The 25,473-nt window shown below is 42.5% G+C and overlaps 1 protein-coding gene across 2 annotated transcripts in view; it reads right to left on the bottom strand.

Annotated features, from left to right (window-relative positions):
- CLIP4 (CAP-Gly domain containing linker protein family member 4) overlaps positions 1 to 25,473 on the bottom strand; it is a 66,749-nt gene that overhangs the window by 32,219 nt on the left and 9,057 nt on the right. For both annotated transcript variants that reach the window (XM_055120985.1, XM_055120986.1), the window contains exons 3-8: positions 22,821 to 22,960; positions 21,338 to 21,431; positions 19,686 to 19,847; positions 18,794 to 18,912; positions 12,984 to 13,220; positions 5,938 to 6,073 (exon numbers count right to left, since the gene is read on the bottom strand). In XM_055120985.1, coding sequence (XP_054976960.1) covers positions 5,938 to 6,073; positions 12,984 to 13,220; positions 18,794 to 18,912; positions 19,686 to 19,847; positions 21,338 to 21,431; positions 22,821 to 22,960 — 888 coding nt within the window. The remainder of the gene's footprint in view (positions 1 to 5,937; positions 6,074 to 12,983; positions 13,221 to 18,793; positions 18,913 to 19,685; positions 19,848 to 21,337; positions 21,432 to 22,820; positions 22,961 to 25,473) is intronic.

The following is a 25,473-nucleotide window of genomic DNA, read 5'->3' as shown; positions in this document are numbered from 1 at the left end:
TTCTAGTTTCCCATATTATAGTTATGTTTAGATCTACCTTTTCTCTCTTCATCAAAGAGCAGATTTTGAGAAAACAAAATTCAGATGCATTATCTCTGCCTTCCCCCACTGTTATAATTACAGTGTCTTTTGTACAGTAGGAATGTGCATGCTTTTTCTAGTATAAAATGTAATCTTCTGAGAAGACCAGGTCATCAGTAATTTGCAGTCAGACAATATGGGGTATACTAAATGTGGGGGGTGGGGGGAGCAGACAAATAGGTTTGAGTTGCCTATTTAAGGTGATTGCAAAAATTAAATTTCACTTAAAAATTATTTAAAGCTTACATGGCATTATGGTTCACTGTAACACCAAGTAAAATAGCCAAGATACGGAAACAACCCAAACGCCCAACTATAGATGAATGATCAAGAAGTTGTGGTATAATGCAAAAAATATTAAGACCCCTTTCTAACACCATGCACAAAAGTCAGATCAAAATGACTTAAGCCTCAATATCAGACCAGAGTCCACAAGTTACATAGAGGAAACCATGGCAGAACTGTCCATGACACTGAGGCTAGAGGCAGCTTTAAGGATGAAATGCTTTGTCCCAGCACTGGAAGCAAAGATAAACAAATGGGACTACACTAAGTTAAAAAGCTTCTGCATCTCAAAAAAAAAAATAAAACCAGTAACAATGATGGGTCTCATTCCCCAGACCCTGAAAGAGCCTCCAATGTGGCATCATTGGGAAGGACGAGTAAAGAGAGGCTTCTAAAATCTCAGGGCTAGGACGAATGGAGACGTTACTGAGACCACTTGAGAAATTCGACGATCAACGGGATGATGATGATGATGATGATGATGATGATGATGATGATGAATATAAAGATACCTCACAAACTCAGAGAAATTATTTGCCCACCATTAATCTGATAAAGGGTTAATGTCTAAGATATACAAAGCACTGGTGGAAATTTACAAGAAAAAAAAATTCAAGCCCATCAAAAAATGGGAAGAAATGAACAAAAATTTTCTTAAGAAATAAAAATGGCCATAAGATACATGAAAAAATACTCTGCATCACTCATCATCAGAGAAATGCAAATCAAAACAGCAATTAACTATCAACTCATACCAGAGAGAATTGGCATACATCAAAAAGAACAACAAAAACCTGTACTGGCATGGAAGTGAGCAGTAAGGAACCCTCAGTCACTGCTGGTTATGTCAACTGGTCAGCCTTTTTGAAAAACAATACGGACACTCCTCAAGACTAGGAATGGAGCTTCCATGTGGCCCAGAAACTTCACTCTGGAATATACCCCAAGGGCCCCAAATCACAATTCAGAAAAAGACATCCGTACACCTATGTGCACTGAAAAACTGTTCAGAATGTCCAGTATCTGGAAACAACCCAAGTGCCCAACAACAAATGACTGGATAAATAAACAATCCAGTGGAATAATACTCAGCCACAAGAAAATATGTAGTCATACAATTTGCTGCTATGTAGATGAATCTGAAGAGTACCACAGAGTATTATGCTGAGTGAAGTTAGTCAGATGGAGAGGGACAAACACAGAATGAGCACTTTCTTGTGCAGAAGATATATATATGTGTGTGTGTATACATACATATATATGTGTGTATATATATATACATATATATCATAGGAAAACAACAAATGTTCGAAGACAATTGAAATGAAGAGCAGAATTGGTCTTCAGTAGGAAGCCTGCCTAGGATAGGGGTGGGAAAAAGTTCCTACCATGAAGGCCAACTGGGTGGGAGTGGGGGGCATGGGAGGGAAACTGGAGACACTGGTGTAGGGTAGCAGACACTGGTGAAGGAATGATGCTGAATATTTTATACCTGAAACTTAATCATTAATAACTTTGTAAAGTTGTAATTCCTAGTGATTTAATTTTTACATTTTAAAATGAAATTTAGAAAACTAAAAAAGGTTGTGGCTTATACCCAATTGAATACTATGCTACTATAATAAAGGGTAAAATCATGTCGTTTTCCAGAACATGACTGGAACTAAATGGTATGATGATGCGCTCAGTCATTCAAAAGGGACAGATACAAAATGATCTCTCTCATATGTGGACTTAAGAAATACACAATAAGGGAACAACAAATGGCCAAAGGAAATAAAACTGAAGAGATGATCCCCAGAACTGAGCTGCAGTGGTGGGCAGAGTGTCTGACAAAGACCTTGGTCTGGAAAGTGGGTACTATGGTGGTGCAGGTGGTTTTGGAACGATGTATGCAAAAAATCTTCATTAACAGTACATCAATAAAAATTTTAATGTAGAAAATTAAAAAAGTTTCAGGCAGTGAAAGTTATAGTATGAACAAATATGTGCAGACAGTAGGGGGAGTGAACAGGGATAATAAATACCAAGCTAATCTGGCCTGCTACATTTAAAAAGACAAAATAAAGAGTATTTTAAGCTCTTCCCTTGAGAATTTACACTCGAACAAAGATGCATGATAACTAAAATGCAATGTATTTAGATGAGTAGTTTTACTATGTAGGCAGAAATGATAGATTTTTATATTATACATAATTTCATTGTTTTTCTTCGTGTGGTAGTCATCCTATTTGTTAATAGCTAAGATGTGTCAACTGCCTGGCTTTTCTGCTGTTCTCTTGTCCTCTGAATCTTAACAATATTTTATCTTGATCATTCCATTATTTCAACTTATCCACAATATCCTTTCTTCTGTTCGACTATTTTCCTTGACAAACATACACACAGACACACACACGATGAAGATTGTATCTGATGTTGCCAAGGTTTAAAGAAATAAATTATTGGGGCTGGAGTGATAGCACAGCGGGTAGGGCGTTTGCTTGCACGCGGCCGACCCGGGTTCGATTCCCAGCATCCCATATGGTCCCCCAGCACCACCAGGAGTAATTCTTGAGTGTAGAGCCAGGAATAACCCCTGTGCATCACTGGGTGTGACCCGAAAAGCAAAAATAAATAAAATAAAATAAATTATTTATTTTTCCAGAGAAATAAATATAACTCTGAAAATGTAAACCTGTACAATCTTACTGGGAGACAATTCTTACCCTATTTAACTTTTAGGCATTAGTTATAAGGAAAGATTAATACTTGGAAAGTGCACAAAAGTTACAAGTTTATAGTTTATGATATACAAAGGTAATTTTAAAACCTATTTCCAGTTTACAACTCTATGCCGATCACACTTCTGGAAATTAATAAAGGGGGAAAAGTCCAAATAGAAGTAAAGAGTTGTACCCCTGAAAAGTCATCATTGCAATACTACTCAGATTATCATTATTATTCAGAAGTAGGAGAAAATAGTTTGTCAATAGTATGAGTTGCTAATGGAATGAATTGCTAATTGGTAATTGGATGAATACCACACCAAGAAAAACAACAAAATTATGTGTAATATAAAAAAGTAAATCAATACAAATTAAGGAATATATTTTAGTTTAATGTGATTATATCTGTGAAAGAATATAGTGAAAAAATTAAAATATATTCAGGAGCAAACTACAAATTTTTAATATTTTCAATTTTATATAATTTGTCAATAATTTTTTCTTATGCTGAGGAAATTTCTGTTCTTTCGTTCAGAAAAATACTCTGCTTTTAAAAAAAAAGTTAAAAACAACTTAATTCTGTGGCATTCAAACATCTCTATAGCACATGAAAACTCATCTAAGGAGTTTTTATTCTTCTTGTTTTTCTTAAACAAATCATTTGGGAGAACTAAAACCCAATTTAAAGTAAGAATGATTGGGAGGGACGCCGGGTTTACGGGTGGTGGAGAATGGGCACTGGTGAAGGGATGGGTTCCCGAACTTTGTATGAGGGAAGTATAAGCACAAAAGTGTATAAATCTGTAACTGTACCCTCACGGTGATTCTCTAATTAAAAATAAATAAATTATAAAAAAATAAATAAATAAAGTAATAATGATACAATCAATGATAATGATACAATCAAACCCCAAATATGCACAAAATATAGGCAAAGCTTCCTACTTAATAACTTAAGCCAAAGTACAGATTTTTTCACATCTTAGCACATAATTCTAAGGCTTAAGTAGTACTGTAGCACTGTCACTGTAGCATAGCCATCCCGCTGTTCAGCTGTTTATCGATTTTTGCTCCAGTGGGCACCAATAATGTCTCCATTGTGAGACTCGTTGTTACTGTTTTTGGCATATCAAATACACCATGGGTAGCTTGCCAGGCTCTGCCATGCGGGCGGGATACTCTTGGTAGCTTGCCAGGCTCTCCGAGAGGGATGGAGGAATCGAACCCAGGTCAGCCGAGTGCAAGGCAAACACCCTACATGTTGTGCTATCGCTCCAGTTAAGTAATACTAAACATAAAAAATATTTTTTAAATAGAATAGTAATAAATGTCCTAATAAACATGATCCATTTTGTCTAAACATAATTCCTCCCAAAACTCCATTACAATAATATGCCCTTGACGTATGGATTTAACCCCAATTCTTCCCAAAGGGCCACTAAAATATTATAATAAAAGTGATACAAAATCTCAATTTTTTTGTTGGATTTGGGGCCACACCTGGGGATCCTAAGGGGTTATTCCTGGCCCTACTTTCAGGAATTACTCCTGGCAGTTCTGGGAACCATATGAACACCGTATCGTGTGCAAGGCAAACACCCTACCCATTGTACTATCACTCCAGCCCCAAAAGTGACACAAACTGTAAACAAAAAAAAAAAGAAAGAAAGAAAAAGAAAGAAAGAAAGAAAGAAAGAAAGAAAGAAAGAAAGAAAGAAAGAAAGAAAGAAAGAAAGAAAGAAAGAAAGAAAGAAAGAAAGGAAGGAAAGAAGGAAAGAAAGAAAGAAAGAAAAAGAAAGAAAGAAAGAAAGAAAGAAAGAAAGAAAGAAAGAAAGAAAGAAAGAAAGAAAGAAAGAAAGAAGGAAAGAAGGAAAGAAAAGGAAAGAAAGGGGGCTGGAGCGATAGCACAGCGGGTAGGGCATTTGTCTTGCATGCGGCTGACCCGGGTTCAAATCCCAGCATCCCATATCCATATGGTCCCCTGCGCACCGCCAGGGGTAATTCCTGAGTGAAGAGCCAGGAGTAACCCCTGTGCATCACCGGGTGTGACCCAAAACCAAAAAAAGAAAGAAAGAAGGAAAGGAAGGAAGGAAGGAAGGAAGGAAGGAAGGAAGGAAGGAAGGAAGGAAGGAAGGAAGGAAGGAAGGAAGGAAGGAAGGAAGGAAGGAAGGAAGGAAGGAAGGAAGGAGAAAAAGAAAGAAAGAAAGAAAGAAAGAAAGAAAGAAAGAAAGAAAGAAAGAAAGAAAGAAAGAAAGAAAGAAAGAAAGAAAGAAAGAAAGAAAGAAAGAAAGAAAGAAAGAAAGAAAAGAAATGACAAGAAGATAAAAGATTACTAAAAGCTCCAAAGAGAAGGGATTATAATTTACAAACCACTGGAAGACAAAGACAGTTCTAAGTAGTAGGAATAGGAGCTCAATTGCTTTTCCAAACCTTCAAACTTTTCAACCTCCATAATCTATTTCCTATCATCAAGCTCCTTAAAGGAGATCAGTCATACTATCTCTCCCTCTTTTTTTTTCTTTTTTCTTTTTGTTTTTTTGGGCCACATCCAGCGGTGCTTAGGGGTTACTCCTGGCTCTGCACTCAGGAATCACTCCTGGTGGGCTCCAGGCACTAAACAGGGTGCTGGGGATTGAACCCAGGTCAGCTGCGTGCAAGGCAAGTGTCCTACCCACCGAACTCCAGTTCCCACCCTATCATACTCTTGATACCGTCTCCCAACCATACTCCAAATAAGAGAATTAAGGATAGCCCCTGTACTCACTGTATAAGCAACCATAGAAAAGTTCTGTTTATAAAACAGCAAAACTGAAATAGTATCATTTTTAATTCATCCTGACAAGTTGGGTCATCTGAACCTTACCATATTTGGGGGCACATTTGAAGTACTGGACTTTCCCAACACTTCCATTGTTTTTTCCTTCAGGTTCATCCAACTCAACGCCAGCCCACTGTCCACTTGCAAATTCAGTTGTTCCACAAAATCTTAATGTTCCAACCTAAGGAAAATATAAATGAGAACAACTTTAGAGTATTAACAAGTAATTCTAAAGGCCTGACTCTTACAACTTCGTTTCACCATAGGAGTTCTTAAGAAACTATTTTCTAAAAGTAGACTTTGAAACAAGCACAATTACCAGTGACAAAAATGAATGCACCTAACAATGGAGCTTCAAAACAGAGGGATTACAAGCTGAAGGGGGGAGGGGGGCCGACGGGGGGGGGGGGGGGGGAGGGGGAGGGCCACCCGGGGCTCACTCACAACTGCATTGCAGACTCTAACCACAGACCAAGTAGACAGAAAACAAGTAAAACTGAGAGTAGAGATATGCCAACTTGACCTGACATTTGAAAACTCCTCCATTCAAAACAACAGAATAAAAAAGGAATAGAAATACAAAATGAATAGAAATATAAGAAATCCTTGTTAAATATCTAACAGGAAAAAATATGGTAAACTGTCAAATATTTGAAAATTAGTATCTTCCTAAATAATCCATGGTGAAAAAATACAAGGGAAATTGGAAAATTTACTATTTTAGTGAAGCAAAAAATAATTTTAGGAAGTATAACGGGGGTGAGAGGTGAGAAAAAGTGAGTGAGTGAGAGAGCAAGAGAGAGCAGAGAGAGAGAGGGAGAGAGGGAGAGAGAGAAAGAGAGAGAGAAAAGAAGGAGTCACATAAAGTAAAATAAAAAATTACACACTGCAAGTTGGGATACAGACAATTCCAGAGTAGATTACAACAAATCACAGGAATTTGGCTTGTTTTGGGGGTTCCCACCCGGCAGTGTTCAGGGCTACTACCTGAACAAGTGCAGGGATTCCTCCCAGAGTCACTGGGGATAAAACCCACGCTTTCTGCATGCAAAGCCTGAACACAAACCATTTGAACCATCTCCCAACCCCTACTAATTAGGCAAAAAGTACTTCCTGGGCCACTTCTGCTAGGAGGCCATGAAATATTAGACTGAACCTTTGCCTCACACATGCGAGCAAGGTAGGTGCCACACTATTGCCGTGATACCAGACAAAAGCTTGCCAAGGAAGCTACAGACTAAAATCCCTTGTGAAGAAGGACACAATAATTTAAATAGATCAGAGAGATAGTACGGGGGTTAAGGGCTTGCCTTGCGTGCAGCCAACCCCAGTGTGCTCCCTGGCATTGCATGGTCCCCTGAATACCACCAGGTCTGATCCTCGAGCACAAAGCTGGGAGAAGACCCCAATCACTGTTGGGTGTGACCCAAAGCCCACCTCCAAATCCTCAACAAATCAATAGCCAATTTAACACCGTGGTACTTGGGAAGGAGAATGCAGCGTGATCAAATGAGGTCTATCTTATGAGTGCAAGGCTCACTCAACACTTGAGAATGTAATTCAACATGTACAGACTAAAGGAGGGGCAGGAGACCCTGCTCTCAACATCTGCAGGAAAAGCCTTCCAACACCCTCTCAGGATAATAATTGTTTTTCACTCTCTGTGACTTAGGAATAGATATGAATTTCCTCAATTTATAAAAAAAAATTATCTAAAAATCTATAGCTAACTATAATTATACATGATGATGAAAGAGTGCCTTTCCTTTGAGACAGGAAAGGAACGGAAACGTGGCTCTTACCACTTCCACTCATCATTATGCTGGAGACCCCAGGCAATGGGTAAAGCAGGGGGGGAGCGGAAACACATATACTCTGCAAAGAAGAAAACTACCTCTATTTGCAGACAAATGACTATTTATGAAGGCTATTTCATGAATCCTCACCCCCCAAAAAAAAAAATCAGTAAAATTACTAAGTTTAACAAGACCAGTGTACAAAGTGTGCATTGTCAACGTATTAAAAATAACTGAAATGTTATACGCTGGCAATGAGTAACTGGAAATGAAATTTCAAAAATATCACCACTTACAAGAGCATCAAAACTCTATGATGGTGTTAGAGTTACTTAGGGGTAAGTCTAACAAAGTGTATGCAATATCTATATGCTTAAAACTATGAAGCTGTGATAAAACAAGCCAGAGACCTATTTTATATATATATGCAATATATATCATATGTATACATAATATACAGTAAAACTCACTTCACCCCTTCTAAAGGGTCCAAGACCCTCCACCACTGTCCTTGTTACATCCAAACCATATGTATCAATATTATTATAAACATATGACTCAAACTATAATAATTCTTTCTGCACTGGGAGGGTGAGGGGAACCCTGAAACAGTAAAGGTGTGACTCTGGGGAAGGGGGTGGAGCTGGAACACTGTATGCCTGAAACTTGATTCGTAACAGTATTGTAAATCACAGTGCCTGAGCTGGGAAATAAACATAATGTATATTGTCTGAGACTGAATTTGTCAATATGTTTGAGATGCCATTTTCCCTCAATCTGACCTGTTTAAAACGCCAAGCAAAATCCCAGCAGGATTTTATAAAAATCTATAAGATGATTCTAAAATGATTGTGGAGAGATAAAGAAACTAGAAAGAATTTGAAGGTCTAACAATAGTTGATTGCAAGACTTACTCTAAAGCTTCAACTTCCTGGCAGGATATTACTGGAGGATGAACAGGAGGACAACAGGGCAGAAGAAGCACTGCACTCATGAAGCAGGCTTCCAGCTATGGGGCAATCCTCCTGGCCCCTGTATCTACTGTCCTTGGGTGTCAGCCTCATGTGATGTGATTCTATACTCCACAAATGAGTGCAGTCCTTCTATGTCTGTCCCTCTCTTTCTGACTCATTTCACTTAGCATGATACTCTCCATGTCTATCCACTTATAAGCAAATTTCATGACTTCATCTCTCCTAACAGCTGCATAGTATTCCATTGTGTAGATGTACCAAAGTTTCTATAACCAGTCATCTATTTTAGGGCACTTGGGTTGTTTCCAGATTTTGGCTATTGTGAATGGTGCTGAAAGTAAATAATGGACCAAACATGATGACCTCTCAGTGTCTGTGTTGCAAGCCATAATGCCCAAAAGGAGAAAGAGAGAGTATGGGGAATACTGTCTGCCTTGGAGGCAGGGAGAGGGTGGGAAAGGGGGGATATACCGGGGATATCAGTGGAGGGATGGGTGTTTGATCATTGTGTAATTGTAACCCAAACATGAAAGCTTATAACTATCTCACGGTGATTCAATAAAATTTTTTTTTAAAAAAAGCACTGCACTGTAGCACTGTCATCCCACTGTTGACCCATTTGCTCAAGCAAGCACCAGTAACGTATCCATTGTGAGATTTGTTATTACTGGTTTTGGTATATCGAATACACCAAGAGCAGCTTGCCAGGCTCTGCCGGGCAGGTGGGATACTCTTGGTAGCTTGCTGGACTCTCCGAGAGGGACGGAAGAATCAAACCTGGGTCGGCTGCGTGCAAGGCAAAACACTCTACCTGCTGTGCTATCATTCCAGTCCCAGGGCAGAAGAAAGTCTAGAAAACTGCTCAACAACAACAGAAGTAATGTAACAACATTTCCAGAAAGAAGAATGATCTTTCTCCAAAATGGTGCTAGAAAAAAGATAACCCGGTGTTTTTGGTTTTTTTTTTCTTTTTTGCTTTTAGGGTCACACCCAGCGATGCTCAGGGGTTACTCCTGGCTTTACACTCAGGAATTACTCCTGGCAGTGCTTGGGGGACCATATGGGATGCCGGGGATTGAACCCAGGTCGTCCGGCGTGCAAGGCAAACGCCCTACCCGCTGTGCTATCGCTCCGGCCCCGATAACCCGGTGTTAAAAAAATAAAAAGAAAAAAGAGTAAGAGATAAAAAATAAATTATATCTATAAATAATATTCTGTATAAAAATTACCTCATGAGACAGTACATGATAAAGCATTTGTCTTGCATGTAGTCAACCCCAGCACCACAGATGGCACCTGAGTACCACCAGGAATGATCCCTGAGCATAGATCTAGGAGGAAGCCCTACACACAGTTGGGTGTGGGCAAAAAACAAGCAAAAACATATACAGTATTAAATTTAAAATCTAAAACTGTAAGAGCTGGGAGCAATAGTAAAGCAGGTAGGGCATTTGCCTTGCATGCCGCCATCCTGGGTTTGATCCCTGGCACCACATATGGTGCCCCAAGCCAGTCAAGAATGATCCCTGAGCACTGAGCCCTGAGCACCACTGAGAGTGGCCCAAGAACAAAATAATTTTTTAAATCTAAAACTATAGACTGGGGCTGGAGTGATAGCACAGCGGGTAGGGTGTTTGCCTTGCACGTGGCCGACCCGGGTTCGAATCCCAGCATCCCATATGGTCCCCTGAGCACCGCCAGGGGTAATTCCTGAGTGCAGAGCCAGGAGTGACCCCTGTGCATCGCCGGGTGTGACCCAAAAAGCAAAAAAAAATTAAAAATAAAAATAAATAAATAAATAAAACTATAGACTGAGGCCAGAGCAATAGTACAGCGAGTAGGGCACGTGACTCGTATGCGGCCAGCCTGGGTTTGATACCCGGCACCCCATACAGTCCCCCAAGTACTGCCAAAACTGATCCCTGAGTGCAGAGCCAGGAGGAACCACTAAGCACTACCCTGGTGTGGCCCAAAAACAAAATAAATAAATAAATAAAAAGCAAAACTATAAACTTACAGAAGAAAATGTAGGAGAAATTTTCTTAGATATCCTCAAAATATCATTCATCAAAAAAAAAAAACCAGTTAATTTGAGAATGGAAAGACCAGCAACATCCTAAGAGAAAACATACATGGAATAAGAGTTGCCGTGAGATGACAAGGTTAGACAGAACTCGAGCAGACACATGTCATCATCTGCTTCCACTTTCACATAACTGTAAAATACCCAAACAGGGGCTGGAGCGATAGCACAGCGGGTAGGGCATTTGCCTTGCACGCAGCCGACTCGGGTTCGAATACCAGCATCCCACATGGTCCCCTGAGCACCGCCAGTAGTAATTCCTGAGTGAAAAGCCAGGAGTAACCCCTGTGCATCTTTGGGTGTGACCCGAAAAGCAAAAATTAATTAATTAATTAATTAATTGATTGATTAATAAAATAAAATACCCAAACATGCCAAAGTGATAGTACCATGAGGAAAGTGCCTTGCACACAGCCAACTGGGTTTAATCCCCAGCATCCCATGGTCCCTCCAGCACCACCAGGAGTAATTCCTGAGTGCAGAGCCAGGAGTCAGCCCTGAGCATCACAGGGTGTGATGCAAAAACAAACAAAACTTAACTATCTTCCTGCATAAAAAAGAAAGAAAGAAAGAAAGAAAGAAAGAAAGAAAGAAAGAAAGAAAGAAAGAAAGAAAGAAAGAAAGAAAGAAAGAAAGAAAGAAAGAAAGAAAGAGAAGAAAATTTCATAAAATACTCAAAAAGGAAAATCAAAGAATCGCACAACTGTTCTAAAGGCACGGGACAGACATAGTAAAGATGAGGAATGAATCTTGATCCTCAGCAATAACACAAATCCTATGCATTAATATGTTCCTGACAGTTTCACAGTGAGGACAAGGGATAAAAAAGCAACTTTTTGTTTGGGGGCCACATTCAGCAGTGGTAAATGTTGTTCTCAGTGGGATAGTTTGTGCCTTCATTTTAATATTTTCTGGGGTTGGAGAGATAGTAGAGTGGGTAGGGCGCTTCCATCGCAGAAAGCAAACCTGGGTTTGATCCCTTGCATCCTTAGACAAGACCCCTCAGTCCTTCAATACAGGGAGAAGAGAGAGAAAGACAGAGACAGAGACAGAGAGAAAGAGACAGAGAGAGAAAGAGAGAAATGGTATCTAATGATACCAAGGGAAAACCCAGCCATGAAGAAAAAGGCACTGTGCACACCTTGAGAAGGGCAGGAAGTCCTCTTATTATCATATTAAAATAGTACCTTCAGTACCTCTAGGTGTGTGTGTGTGTGGTGGGGACAGAGTGTGAAGCTAAACACCCAGAGAGGTTGAGCATCTCCTTGCCCCGTTCCTGGGAGTGGGAGAAAACACTTCTCCGAGAGTTACGGGGAAGACAGCCAGGGTGGGGAACTCCCGGCTGGGGAACTTATCTGGGGTCCCAAAGTTCACACGGCAGATCCCTGCCACACTTCCCCATTCAGATCAAGAAGGCTTCATGGTTGTGCAAAGGTTACCTCGCAGGTAGGAGCAGCCCAGCGTCCTGTGTCCCAGAAATGCCTCTGTCCCCTACACACTGATGCTTTCAAAACAAAAGACTCAAACGTGACCAGAGGACCTGTGCCCTTGGCACACAAGCCAAGGACACAGTTTCCAAGAGTGACACACTACTGTTCACAATAGCCAGAATCTGGAAACAACCTGAGTGCCGAGAACAGACAACTGGTTAAAGAAACTTTGGTATATCTACACAATGGAATACTATGCAGCTGTTAGGAAAGATGAAGTCATGAAATTTGCTTATAAGTGGATGGTCATGGAGAGTATCATGCTAAGTGAAATAAGACAGAAAGAAAGGGACAGATATAGAAGGACTGCACTCATTTGTGAAATAAAATAACATAATATGATATTGACACCCAAGGACAGACACAGTGCCAGGAATATTGCTCCTTAGTTGGTAGCCTGCCTCATGAGCTGAGGGAGAAGGTAGCTGGCATAGGGAAGAGATAACTAAGGAATCATTCGGGATGGGAGATGTGTGCTGAAAGTAGGTAAAGGACCAAACATGATGGCCTCTCAGTATCTGTATTGCAAACAATAATGTCCAAAAGGAGAGAGAGAGTAGGGAGGAATTGTCTGTAATTAAGGCAGGGAGAGGGATGGGAAAGTGGCGGATACTGGGGACATTGGTGGTGGAGAATGTGCACTGGTGGAGGGATGGGTGTTCGATCATTGTGACTGAAACTCAAACAGGAAAGCTTTGTAACTGTATCCCATCATGATTCAATTAAAAAAAATAGTGATGCACTGTACCTTCTGTCCTGCGATTACCACTCGATCCCCCAGCTTGAGGCCGAGGGACGTGAGCATGGCCTTGCTGGGGCCGCGGTCACAGCCGGGCAGCGTGAGTCTCGAGAGGTCCCAGGCCAGGGGTGCGGCGTCACACAGCATCTGCCTGATTTCCTTGGCGGTGGCGGCAGCATCGGCCATCTCCAAGGGCATCTCCACGGGGTCGGGGACCACATCAGCAGGGATCTGCCCTTTGTCGTTCTACGAATCAAGAGAAGAACCTTCATTTCCTGTTCACTTAAGTGCTCTACCCAAGGGGGAAAAAATCGGTGGGGGGGATTATTAATGAATTCACCATCATTGATTTGTTTACAAATTCACAAATTATTTACAGATATATATATATATTTACATATTTGCATATATGAACCTCCACGGCACGCCACACAACATTCCAGGTGAGTGATAGAGACAGAAGCCCGTCTGCCATGGCAGAGCACACGGTCAACTGGGAGAGGCAGGCTAGAGACACAGGCGGGGAAATGCAGTCCACGTGCTCCGAGTGCACCGGGGCAGGGAGAGGAATGAGTGCAGGGAACTGGGCCAGCGCTGGGTGGACACAGAGTGGTCCAGGTGGGTCTTGCGGCAAAATGCATCCAAGTGGAGACCCATGGGATGAGGGATACCAGGTGGGTTAGGCTGGGGAAAGCATTCCAGACCCCAGGAAGAGCAGTGCAAAGGCGGGGAGGCTGCACAGGCTAACAGAAGGTCAGCTTGGAGGCAGAAACCAGGGGCCTTCCCCAGCCTGGAGGGACAGCCCCCCACCAACCCACAGGCCGCCCCGTGACGGCCGCCCATCCTCGACCCCTGCAATGACTCCAGTTCCAGGAACAGGAACTAGGCTTGATCCTTCGACTCCTGAGCTAGGGTCCAGGACACCACACAGAGGAGACTGGAATCTGCATGGCAGGAGGTTCAAACGGTCCGTGCTAAGCCCCCGGACATTTGTATGGTGTCCACATAAACAAGGTACGGTTATGGCAATGGTCTCATTTGGTTCCCGTTACTGAGAACCAAATCTATTTGTGGATAAGACAGATCAAAAGGCTCACCCGCTAAAAACTGACATGGTAGCCGGAGAGACGATGGCCACCAACCAACCAAATAAAACAGGACTGACACTGGCTGTTTCCCAGTTAGGAAAAGTCAGCAGGAGGAGATGAATGCAGGGCCCAGAGTCCCGTGTGCAGCTACTGCAGAGATGAGCACTGACCACCCCTCCTGGGACAGGTGGAGCCCACTCTCCCAACCTGTCTCTCCTTCCCCCAGAAGTCTCTCACCTGTGCTTCCTAACCCGAAAACTTACTGTATGACTATTCCCATAGATCATCTTTTCATTGAAAATCAGGGTTCTCTGTTGAGAAATATTTTCCCTTTTCTACCGCACTAAGAATTAGCTTTAAATGATTCATATGGGGAAAAACAAGAACACTCTACTAAAAGTTTGCAAATGACTCCTAATTTGGAGAGGCGGAGGGGTGTGTCCTTAAAATTCACATTCATGTGGCCCCAAGTGAAAATGTGGCAGAAAGGTGCATTATAAAATTTCTGGGATGGTGATGGATGGATTATGTTAATACATTTCCAAGATAAAAGCATAAAATATAATGAAAATATGTACAGCACTTCTATAAAATAAAGGGGAGAGGATTTTTTTTTAATTTTGTTTTATTAGAACACTATGCTTTACAGAGTCATTCACTGCTGAGTTTTAGACACACAGAGTTCCAGCACCAACCCTACCACTGATGTCCACTTCCCTCCACCAGTGTCCCCAGGTTCCCTCCCCAAGCTGTCATCTTGAAAGGCACCTTTGTAAGTTTGCTTGGTAAAGCTTGAGTCTCATGATTCCAGTCTCACTAATTCTGTGGTTTAGACACTCACCTCTACCACTCCTTAACACTGCTGATATACCTAACTCCTAAAGGGGGGAGGGTTTTTTTTTTATTTTTGCACTGATGGGTTGTAAGTTACAGTTGCAATAAATACTTTACTTTGCATTTGTAAGTCCTCCCTTTCTGGGTTAAGTTATATACTTCTATTAATTTCTATAAAATTTAGCAACTAAAACTTCTGTTAAGAAAGATAACGGGGGGCGGGGGCCGGTATGCGGAGAGATAGTACTGTAGGTAGGCACCTGCCATGTATGTCGTGAACTAGGGCCCCATCCCTGGCAAGGTACACTGTACCACCAGGAATAAGTCCTGGGTATGGCCCCAAAGGGAAATAAAATACTAGGACTGGAGAGATAAGGAGCTTGCCCAGCCCGTGGCTGCATCTGTGACCCCTGTTTGAATCCTGACATCCATATGGTACCCCGGGTACCATGTATGTTCCCCCAGGGATTACCAGGTGTGGCCCCTGAGCACAGAGCCAGGAGTGGTAGGGACCACTATTCGGGGATACCCTTTTCCAAAAAAATAAACTTCATAGAAAAAAATATTTAATAATAATAAAATAGTATTTTATTACTGATGCCATGCTAACATAAGATGGCACTTTTGCCATTAAATACAAAATTCCATTTTCTTGTAAAATAGTTATCAGAGCATGGTCCAAGGGCTAGTCTTACTTATATGTTAAGCATTCTTTTTAAAAGTATTACCCTTCAAGATATAGTATAATTGTTTTTATTTCTGACCTGAATTGGGAACTTTGCCCGAAGGCACACCTACCTCACAGATCTTACTAAATTCAAAATATTATCTCCATTTTTTGATGGAAAGGGACTTATTTTTCTTGTGAAGTTTACCAGTTTTATACATCTTTGATATTAATTAGTACTGATTAAAGAAACTTTGGTACACAGACACTATGGAATATTACTCAGCCGTAAGAAAAAATAAAGTCAAGCAATTTGCGACTATATGGAGGGACCTGGAGAGTATCCTGCCAAGTGAAGTTAGCGGAGGAAGAGAGACCAGCACAGAATGATCTCTCTCTTGTGCAGGATATAAAGAAACAGAAAGGGGGAATAACGAATACCCAAAGGCAATGGAAAAAAGAATGTGAGAACTGGGCCTTTCTGCTGCTGCATGAGCATGATCCCAGAGGCCACCGAAACTACTTTGGGCACAAGCAGCTTGAAGAAATGTCTCTAGACTGTGAAATGAGTCACTGCCCCATGCGGCACCAGGGGGGAAGGGTTGCTCTCTCTCAGTCTTCCCTATCCGAGCACAGAATGGCGATCACCGCTTTTTGAGCACAAAATAGAGGTATGAGCCAAGCCGGCAGAAATGGGACGTGCGGGAGATCCCAGGTTGTGGGTGGTACTGGCCCTGCCCTCCGCCAAGATTTAAGCGCAGTGGCCACACGTGTGTGGCCTTTCCACTGCTGCATGAGCATGGTCCCAGAGGCCAACAAAACTACTTTGGGCACCAGCAGCTCGAAGAAATGTCTCTAGACTGTGAACTGAGCCACTGACCCATGCGGCACCAGGGGGGAAGGGTTGTTCTCTCTCGGCTTTTCTATCTTATGAGCACCACAAAAAGGGAAGTAAAAGCTTGCAGTGATGCAATTTCTGGCAGAAATTCCCCTGGACTTTGTTACTAAAATAGAGAAATCCAAATCCGTGCAGCCGCGCGACCTCATATCTCTTAATTGTCAGCAATGTAAAACGTTATCAAATGGTTCCTTTTCAGCAGGTCTGACTTTGGGGGGAAACCCCAAACAATAATAGTGAGTTTTCTGTTGAAATATTGAAGGTAATCAAAGTAAAGTGAAATCTATCAGCTATACAGACGGGGGTGGGGTGGGAGGAGGTATACTGGGGCTCCTGGTGGTGGAAAATGTGCACTGTTGATGGTATGGGTGTTGAGCATTGTATAACAGAGACTTAAGACTGAAAGCTCTGTAACTTTCCACATGGTGATTCAATTAAATAAATAATTAATTTAAAAAAAGAATGTGAGAACTGGTATTCAGTAGGAAACGCACCATTTTGAGGGGGGCCGAGGGATTGGACAGGGAAGAGACAAGATCTATGGTGGAAGGATGCATTCACCCAGGAGGAGGCAGTGGTGCTGAAAGGTGGTAAAATGTTAGATATGAAACCCTCTCACCAATAGACTTGTAAACCACACTGAAAAAAAAAAAAGCACCTCTTGTAGAAGCAGACTGGTGGGTGGGGAAAAGATTGGAGGTGGGGACAGTGGTGGGGGGAAGTGGACCCTGGTGAAGGGATCAGTGTTGACACATCAGACCCCTGAAACCTAATCGTGAGTCACTTTGTAATTTCACAGGTAGCAAAAATGAAAAACAAAAAAAAATTTCAAAAAGCAAAAAAAGAAAAACAAATCCCTGCTCATGGGGTTCTGCCAGTGAGTTTTCCAAAACAGTGCCAATCCCCTTTGCCATCCAGCATGAACAAGCACCTCATAGCTTGGTGTGTGTTCCTCCTTCTGTTCTCTCCTGCTCCCTACACCCAGTCATTCTCACCGACGTTTAAGCAGCCAGCATCACTCTTGCCAGGAAACCGTCCCAAGGCTCAGGCAGACGGTCCTCCTGTGTGATGCCCATGGCATCCTATACCCGCCCCCCCCAATAATAACACACCCACATGAACACAGGAGAGAAAACCTGCCGGCTTCCTAGTCAATCTTCCTCCCAGACCACATGACAAAGACTTTTAATCTGTTGTAGGTGTAGGGAAGTAGAGTCATGTAGGGTAGGAGGGGGTGGGGTGGGGTAGGAGACGGTAGGGTAGGGTACAGTAGGGTGGAGTAGGGTGGGTAGGAGAGGGAAGATGAAGGGAGGGTGAGAAGAAGGATGAACTATACCAGGAGGTTAAACAGAAAGAGAAGCCTCAAAGGGGAGAAGGAGAAGCAGGAGCTGGGAGAGGGAAAGGAAAGGAGGGAGAGGAGGAGGGAAATGGTTTCCTCACACATCCTCCCAATCCCTTCGAGAGAAAGAAGCGACCCAAGTAGGATTCTCCCCGAGGAGGTGGCTGGTATCAGACAAGGAAGAAGGGCAGCAAGGGGATCTTTCACAAAGAAAACGAAATAGCAAGGGACTCAAAGATTATGACGCTATCCTGTGCGTTAACTTTGTATATCGGTAGTATTACCATAAAGACTTAATTTTTTTTCTTTAATTTGCAAAGGTTTAGTTCACTCTTACATGTGCAATTTTTAAACTGCCTGTGATAATTTTAAAAAAAGTTTTCCAAAGTAATTGAACATTGGACTTAATATAGAAATATAACTTGATATCTGGCATTTTATTTAAATTCTGTCACTGTCACTGTCATCTGTTGCTCATTGATTTACTCAAGCGGGCACCAGTAATGTCTCTCATTATGAGACTTATTGTTACTGTTTTTGGCATATCAAATACGCCATGGGTAGCTTGCCAGGCTCTGCCATGCGGGCACAATACTCTCGGTAGCTTGCCGGGCTCTCCGGGAGGGGCAGAGGAATCAAACACGGGTCCACTGCATGAAAGGCGAACATCCTACCATTGTGCTATCGCTCCAGCCTTTTCATAATGTATCTGAAGCCTAAACACTGGAAGAATGCTGACACTTTAATGCATATTTTACTCGCCAAGTGAAATACATCTCGTAAGTCTTCACAGCACACGAGGACTGGAGCTGCTGCATCTCCCATCTGTTTGAGATGAAGTTTATCACCATTACGCAACATGAGGCATAAAAATACAGATTATTTGCTCAAAACTCCGTTTTATAACAACATCCAGACTCAACTCTCTCCTTGGATATAATGTCAGACATTGCAATTCTCTCAGAACCTTTCCCATTTCTGTTACTCTCTTACCCGAAATGCAGGGTTTGCCCCATGCTCCAATAAGCATTTCACAGTTCCTGCACACAAATTAGATGCAGCAATATGCAGTGCTGTTCCAAAATTAAAGTCGCTGCAAGTGGCATCCACATCTGCAAGAAAACACCAGAAATATAGTCACTAATTTTACTATTATCACATAAAAGGAGGCAGGTTGGTTTTCATGGGGTGGGTGGAGTACAGAAATGGGCTTTATTGACCATTTATGGGACTTAAACCAGCCCAATAAAATATCATTTCACAGTGCAACAAAATCTTCACATAATTATTTTAACCCATTATTTTCTTAGGACAATATTTTCTTTTATGGGGGCTGGAGCGATAGCACAGCAGGTAGGGCATTTGCCTTGCATGCGGCCAACCCAGGTTCGATTCCCAGCATCCCATATGATGCCCCAAGCAACACCAGGAGTGGTTCCTGAGTGCAGAGCCAGAAGTAACCCCCGTGCATTGCCAGGTGTGACCCAAAAAGCAAAAAAAAAATTCTTTTATGATTTCAAGGCTTAACTCTAAAGACTTTATTGCTTTATTTCTGCCTATTTAAATAAAAAAGAAGAAGACAGAACACAAATTCAATTATACATTATAAAACCCATGCTATCCTGGGGAATTTGCAGATATATGAAAAAGCTAGGTAACACTCTTTTGTTTCTCATTCTACTAAGCCTTTTGCAAAAGTCCAGCAATTAATCTTCAATAAGTAAATTTAAAACTATTTCCAGGAAAGAGGTTGGGGAGGAGATGGGATGGAGGCTTATAAGGAACAAACTAGTTTAGAAACAAGAAAAATGTTGTTGGGTTCTACTTTCATAACACAAATAAAAAGTTTATTTATAATATGAAACAATGAGCTGGTAGCACGTGCCTTTGGGTTTCGATGTCTTCAAAATCACTCTGATAAGCTCAGGAACATCAAAGTAAGCGGCGTAGTGCAAAGCATTCATATTGGTCCAGCGGCTCCGCAAACTGACGTCTGCGCCCAGCTCAATCAGCTGAGTGGCAAACTTTACCGCGGTGTCCACATCACCTAAGGAAGGATTTCCAGGTTATTTTTCTTCAGCTCAAATGTTAAGCCCCAGTGGACGACTAACCTCTGCTTCACTTACAAAAACCACAAGGCCCCCTCCACTGACACCAGCCACGAACCCTGCGCTCGCAAGAAGTCTGCTGCAAGGTTACAGGTAAACTTGAGCAAAGAAACATTAAGCTCTAATGATATACATTCCCAGCCACCTAATTGCAAAAAAAAATTGATAGAACTGACAAGTTCAAAAAGAAAAAGACAGGCTTGCTGGGAACACAGTTCCGCGGGCTAGGGCGTATGCTCTGGGTGCAGGAGTCCCAGGCTTCAGCCCTGGCTAAGTATCACCAATGTGGCCCAGAAAGTGACCCCAGAAATTAAAATTAATTCTGTATTTCTTGGATTTTGACAACACCAGTGAGGCAACCAAGTTGGGGAGAAAGAGACTACAGGGAAGGAGGAGAAAGAGACAAACAGGAAGTGACAGGAGACTGGGGAGGGCCGTGGGGACGGTACCCTGATGGTGGACACACACACATTAACGTTATCTTTGCACTGAAATACCTCCGGGTTTCACGCACAACACTAAACCTTGTTGGTGTCTGGAAGGATTACTTAGAGGACAGAGTTAACACTGTTGTAACTATGTTGCCTCAGTAGCAATGAATATCAAAGTTTTATTAAACTTTTAAGATCAGTAAAAGAAGAAGCTGGTTAGATTATGAACCAGAGCCGTCCTGTACTAAAATACTATAAGGCTATTAAAAGCGCCGTGCTGGGTCCGGCCATGTGACCCACTGCTAAAACCCACCTGCAGGCAGAGTATTTTCAAACTCTTTTCATTTCCACAAATAATCACTTCTTTGGAATTAAACATCTAAAATGTAAGTGACTCCTTTTGGAAAAAAATATATAGTTGAGCCTAGAGTTTAAACTGCTACATCATTTTTTCTATTACAAATTCCTTTTTTAATTATACTAAAGCATCAATTTATGGTAAATTACCAAAAAAAAAAAACCTAAGATTTTCCACCACGAGGAACATAAGCTGTTGGTGAACTCATCAGGAAGACAGAATCACAGCACGGAGAGAAGCGAGAGAAGTGAGTCCATATAATGAAAACACTCAGAATAAAACAGACTGTGGAAAATGCGCACAAACATCATACACACAGGACCAGGCCCTTTGAGCCCCGAGACCGCAGCTCGTCTGACTAGGATGCCCAAACTGGCCCTGAACCATCCATCACTGCCACAAACGCTTAGGAAGGTTCTGAGATGTTGACAGTTACTCCCACAAGCCCAGGGGCCAGCAAGAACATGCTCCAGACAAGTTGGGAGGTGGCACGAGGTAGAAAGGCCCCTTGCAAAACAGAGGCAGAGGGGCATGGTTTGGGGGGGCCCTACCATCATCAGCTGGGGGCTGGCCCAGGCCTCTGCTCAGCATAAACAGAGATCACACGCACACAGCATGGACGAACTGGCCGCAGACTCACCGATCCCGTGGGCCCCCGACTTGCAGGTGTAGTGTAAGAGAGTCATGTCTGTCAATCCGTCTCTGTCGTTCACATTGCAGCCTCTCTTCAGGATCTGCAAACCAGGGCCCGGAGAGATGGGACAGGGGTTCAGGGGCTCGCCTTGTGCATGGACAACCCAGGTTCAGTTCTGTTCAGTTCCCAGCGCCGCACACGGCCCCCCACCCCAACCCTCAGCTCCACCAGGAGTGATCCCTGAGCACAGTGCCAGGAGTAAGCCTTGAGCACCGCTGGGTCTGGCACCCCCAAAACCAAAACATACAAACAAAAAGACTCCGAACCGCCCAGAGACTGTAGGATTTCCGCCGGAAGTCAGCAAATTACAACCCAGTGCCGGGGAGTTACAGAACAGTCTTACTTGCAGAGGTCCCAAGGAGAATTATGGTTAGGTATGGATAATTAAACCTGGCTTCTCTTTTTCGTGTGGAGGGAGGGTGGGAGCCGGCTGAGGGGGGAAGGGAGGTGGGCATGAGGACTAAGTGGGGGTCTGTGCATGCAGAGTATGAGCACTCCACCTCACTTGGTCCACTCCTGCCAAAGGGTTTCCTGTCCTCTTAGGACAGATCTGGGGGGTGGAGAGATGATACAGTGGACAGAGCACTTGCCTTGCATGTGGCTAACCCAGGTTACACCCTGGGCTTCCATCACAAATTTCCCCCAAGTCCCACCAAGTGTGATCCCTGAGCTCTGAGCACAGCTAGGAGTGTTCCCACCCCACCCCACCCCCCAAAAATTTTTAAAAATGTAAAGATTTTAACTCTGCCCCCAGTGACAATAATGACACTGAACTTGGCACCTGACTGAAGGAAATTCTTCTGAGGGTATTTCAAGGCACGCTGTCACTCCCACTAGACTCCTTAACCTCTCCAAGGAGAAGCAAAATCCCCTTTCTAGTAGGTGTATATTGGGGCGGAGGAATGTAGCCTCACTCTTCCTATCACCTGACAAGAGGCTATTTAAGGAGCCCAGTTATTCTACTATCCTTCCTGCAAAATTAACCAAGAGGTTTCCAAAATTGTACTTAAGCTGAGACCTTCCGCAAATCAAACCCCATAGGTAAAGCATGATGACAGTGGTCTTCTTAGGAAATGGAGTTCTTAAAGTCAGGAAAATGAATGTGGCTTGGTGGGTGGTAAGAGCACATGCCTCGCCTGCAGGAGGTCCCGGGTTTGATGCCTGACACAAAGAACAGGAATCCGAAAAAGACCTGTTCTTCCCGAGATTCTGTAATGTCAGAATTCAGAATCCAAAAAGGAGAAGCATGAGAAAAATCAGCAAGAATGCACAAAACTAACTCACTGCTCTGTGAAAAACCCAGAATTACCTGGAGCAAACAAACACCAGACTCTTAAAAGCCTCTGCCTCATCACTGTGTTTCCAGTAAGGGGACAAAGTAAATGCCACTAACCTTATCAACGCAAGGTCTGCACTGAGGGTTCCTTACCTCATTTCCAATGATGTCGATGTTTTGCTGGACCTGTGGGACCCACTGCCTTAAAATGGCAAATAATTCTGATACAGAAGTCTGGGGGTCAAAGAGAATTTCCTGGCATGATGTATCATTTGGATCAAAGAAAGAAAACTCTGTTGGAAATAAAAAAGGCACAAAGGAAGGTGATGAACAGTCATCAAATAAATGTATTGGCAGTAACAGACAAGATGGCGAGGATTTGGGCACAGGTCCCTGGGCTTCAGGGCGCTTCCTTCCCTTACCCCAGCTATCTTCCACCGGGGGACCAGCCCAGACCTCTAGAGTTCTCTAGCCTTGCATCTCTTCTCTGAGACCCTGCTGGGGACCCCCAACTGTCCGGATTTCTCAGGCCTCTCAGCTCTGTCTCTGCAGCTTGGGAAAGTTTGCAGGGCTGTGGCCCGGGGCCTCTCGAGGCAGCTGTGACAGCTATCTGTCTCTGAGGGGGTCACAGCCCTCACTGACTCTAGTGTGTTGAAAGCCACATTTCATCTATTTCCTTCAGATAACTGGCTCCTCATTATTTTTTTTTCCTTTTTGCTCCATTTTAAAGCTTAAATTTTGTATGCAGTTAAATTTGCTCCTGTGCAGGACACAGTGAAGTTTAGATTCATCCAAATTTAACCCTGATTCAATCTCTTACCAATTGGGAGAACTTGGACAAATGACTTTTTCTCTCTGTCCCTTTGTTTCTTTGGTAAAATGAGAAGGATAGTAGGACCTACCTCACCTGACAGTTGTGAGAATTCAATAAAGAAAATACATAGAGAAGTACCAGCGCCTAGTAAACTCTTAGTAAGAGTAGCATATTATGATTATTACAGTCGAGAGCTCTTGCTATTGTCAATGCCGCCACTGGCAATAAAAGCGATGCTGACACATTGTATGTGGGTCTTCACTGGCTGTGCTCCATCCCAATCCCTGCCATTCTGGCCATTATCCTTGGTTCAAACGTTTCTTCCTTCCTAGATCTTTGCTATTCAAAGTGTGGTTCTTACTAATAGCAATGGCATCACTGGGAGCTTGTTAGAAAGGAACACACACACACACACACACACACACACACACACACACACTCCCAGAGCCTCCCTCCTGAGACTTGCAGGGCAAGGCTCTACAACCTAATAAGCGCCCTCGGTGGTCCCTATTTGCGTTACTGCTTGAGAAACTGGTGCAGATGAAGAGGAGACTCGTTTTGTGTGTCTCCTTCCACAAAGAAATGCTGGTGAGATTTGGATTAGAATTGCAGCGAGGGTCAGTAAGTGTTCTTGGAGAATTTGAATGCGGAAAGCTTTGAGTATTTTTCCTTTTTATTTAGGAACGGGAAGTGTCTCCGTAAGCTCCCCATGCTTCAGTGTTCTTTAAATGTGCCTCAATAATTCATTTGCATATTGCTTTATTGATTTTTGCACTTGACTTTTCTCCCATTGCGTTTCAATCTTTATAACAGAAAACTGTGTAAACATTTTGAAGGGAAAAGTGATAGCAAACATATCACATACATCCACCGACACAATGATCAAGCGTTAGCATTGCCTTTCGCCCTTGGTTTTGGTTTTGGTTTTTGGTTTGGGGGCCATATCTGGTGGTGGTCAGGGCTTGCTCCTGACTCAGCACTCCGGAATCACCCTTGGCTAGGTTCAGAGGACCACGTGTGGTGCCAGGGACTGAATCCATGCCAGTCATGCACCAGGCAAGTGCCTTGACCAGTGCACCAATTCTTCATGCACCAGTTTTATTTAGTTGGAAATTGGTAAAGTCTTAAAGAAAAGGCTGAAACTCCTTCCAGTGTCTGTTCTTGCGCCACTTTTCTTGCTCCCCAAAGAAGCAGCTATCTGAAACTATGAATGTTGTAGAGGGCATTATTTATATACTTTTGCACTTACATAAGTGTTCAGAAATAATAACTAGTACTGTTTCAAATGTTGATAGTTGCATGGCCATAATTATTTGAGACCTATCCTTATGAATTGATGATAGAAACCTAATTCACTTATTAGCTGAACATAAAGTCCATTCTAATATAACATGTCCTATCCATTCCTCTATGGAGACATTTCAATTTTCCTATTGTTTACTACCATAATCAATGCAATGTTTATTCTATTATCAGTTATATGTCCTATAAACAAGTGATCAATATTCTTATTTAAGTATATATATGATAATTATATACTGCATCACTGTATCACTGTCATCCCATTGCTCATCAATTGCTCGAGCGGGTGTCAGTAATGTCTCCATTTGTCCATCACGTGCTAGTGTAGCCTAATGGCGTCTGCTCGCTCTAAGAACATGAAGAGCAGTTATTGTTAAATTATATACTAAATATATAAAATTTTATAGTAATTTTTTCCTGGCTTTTTGGGTAGGCAGGGGTGGCACACCCAGTGGTGTTCAGGGCTTACTCATGGCTCTGTGCCCAGGGATCATTCCTGGCAGGGTACAGGGGACCATATGGGTGCCAGGGATTGACTAAACCCTGGTCAGCCACATACAAGGCAATCACTATAGCCTCTGTACTATTGCTCTAACCCCTAGATCAATTTTTGATGAAGCCATTAGACCAAAAACCCAGTTTTAGATGAAATTTACAAGAAACACACTCAAGTCTGGGTTCAAAAATATA

This window comes from Sorex araneus, chromosome X, assembly GCF_027595985.1.
Source record: "Sorex araneus isolate mSorAra2 chromosome X, mSorAra2.pri, whole genome shotgun sequence".
Lineage (NCBI taxonomy): Eukaryota > Metazoa > Chordata > Mammalia > Eulipotyphla > Soricidae > Sorex > Sorex araneus.
The sequence above is the reverse complement of the archived record's forward strand: the minus strand, read 5'-3'. Positions and strand labels throughout refer to the sequence as shown.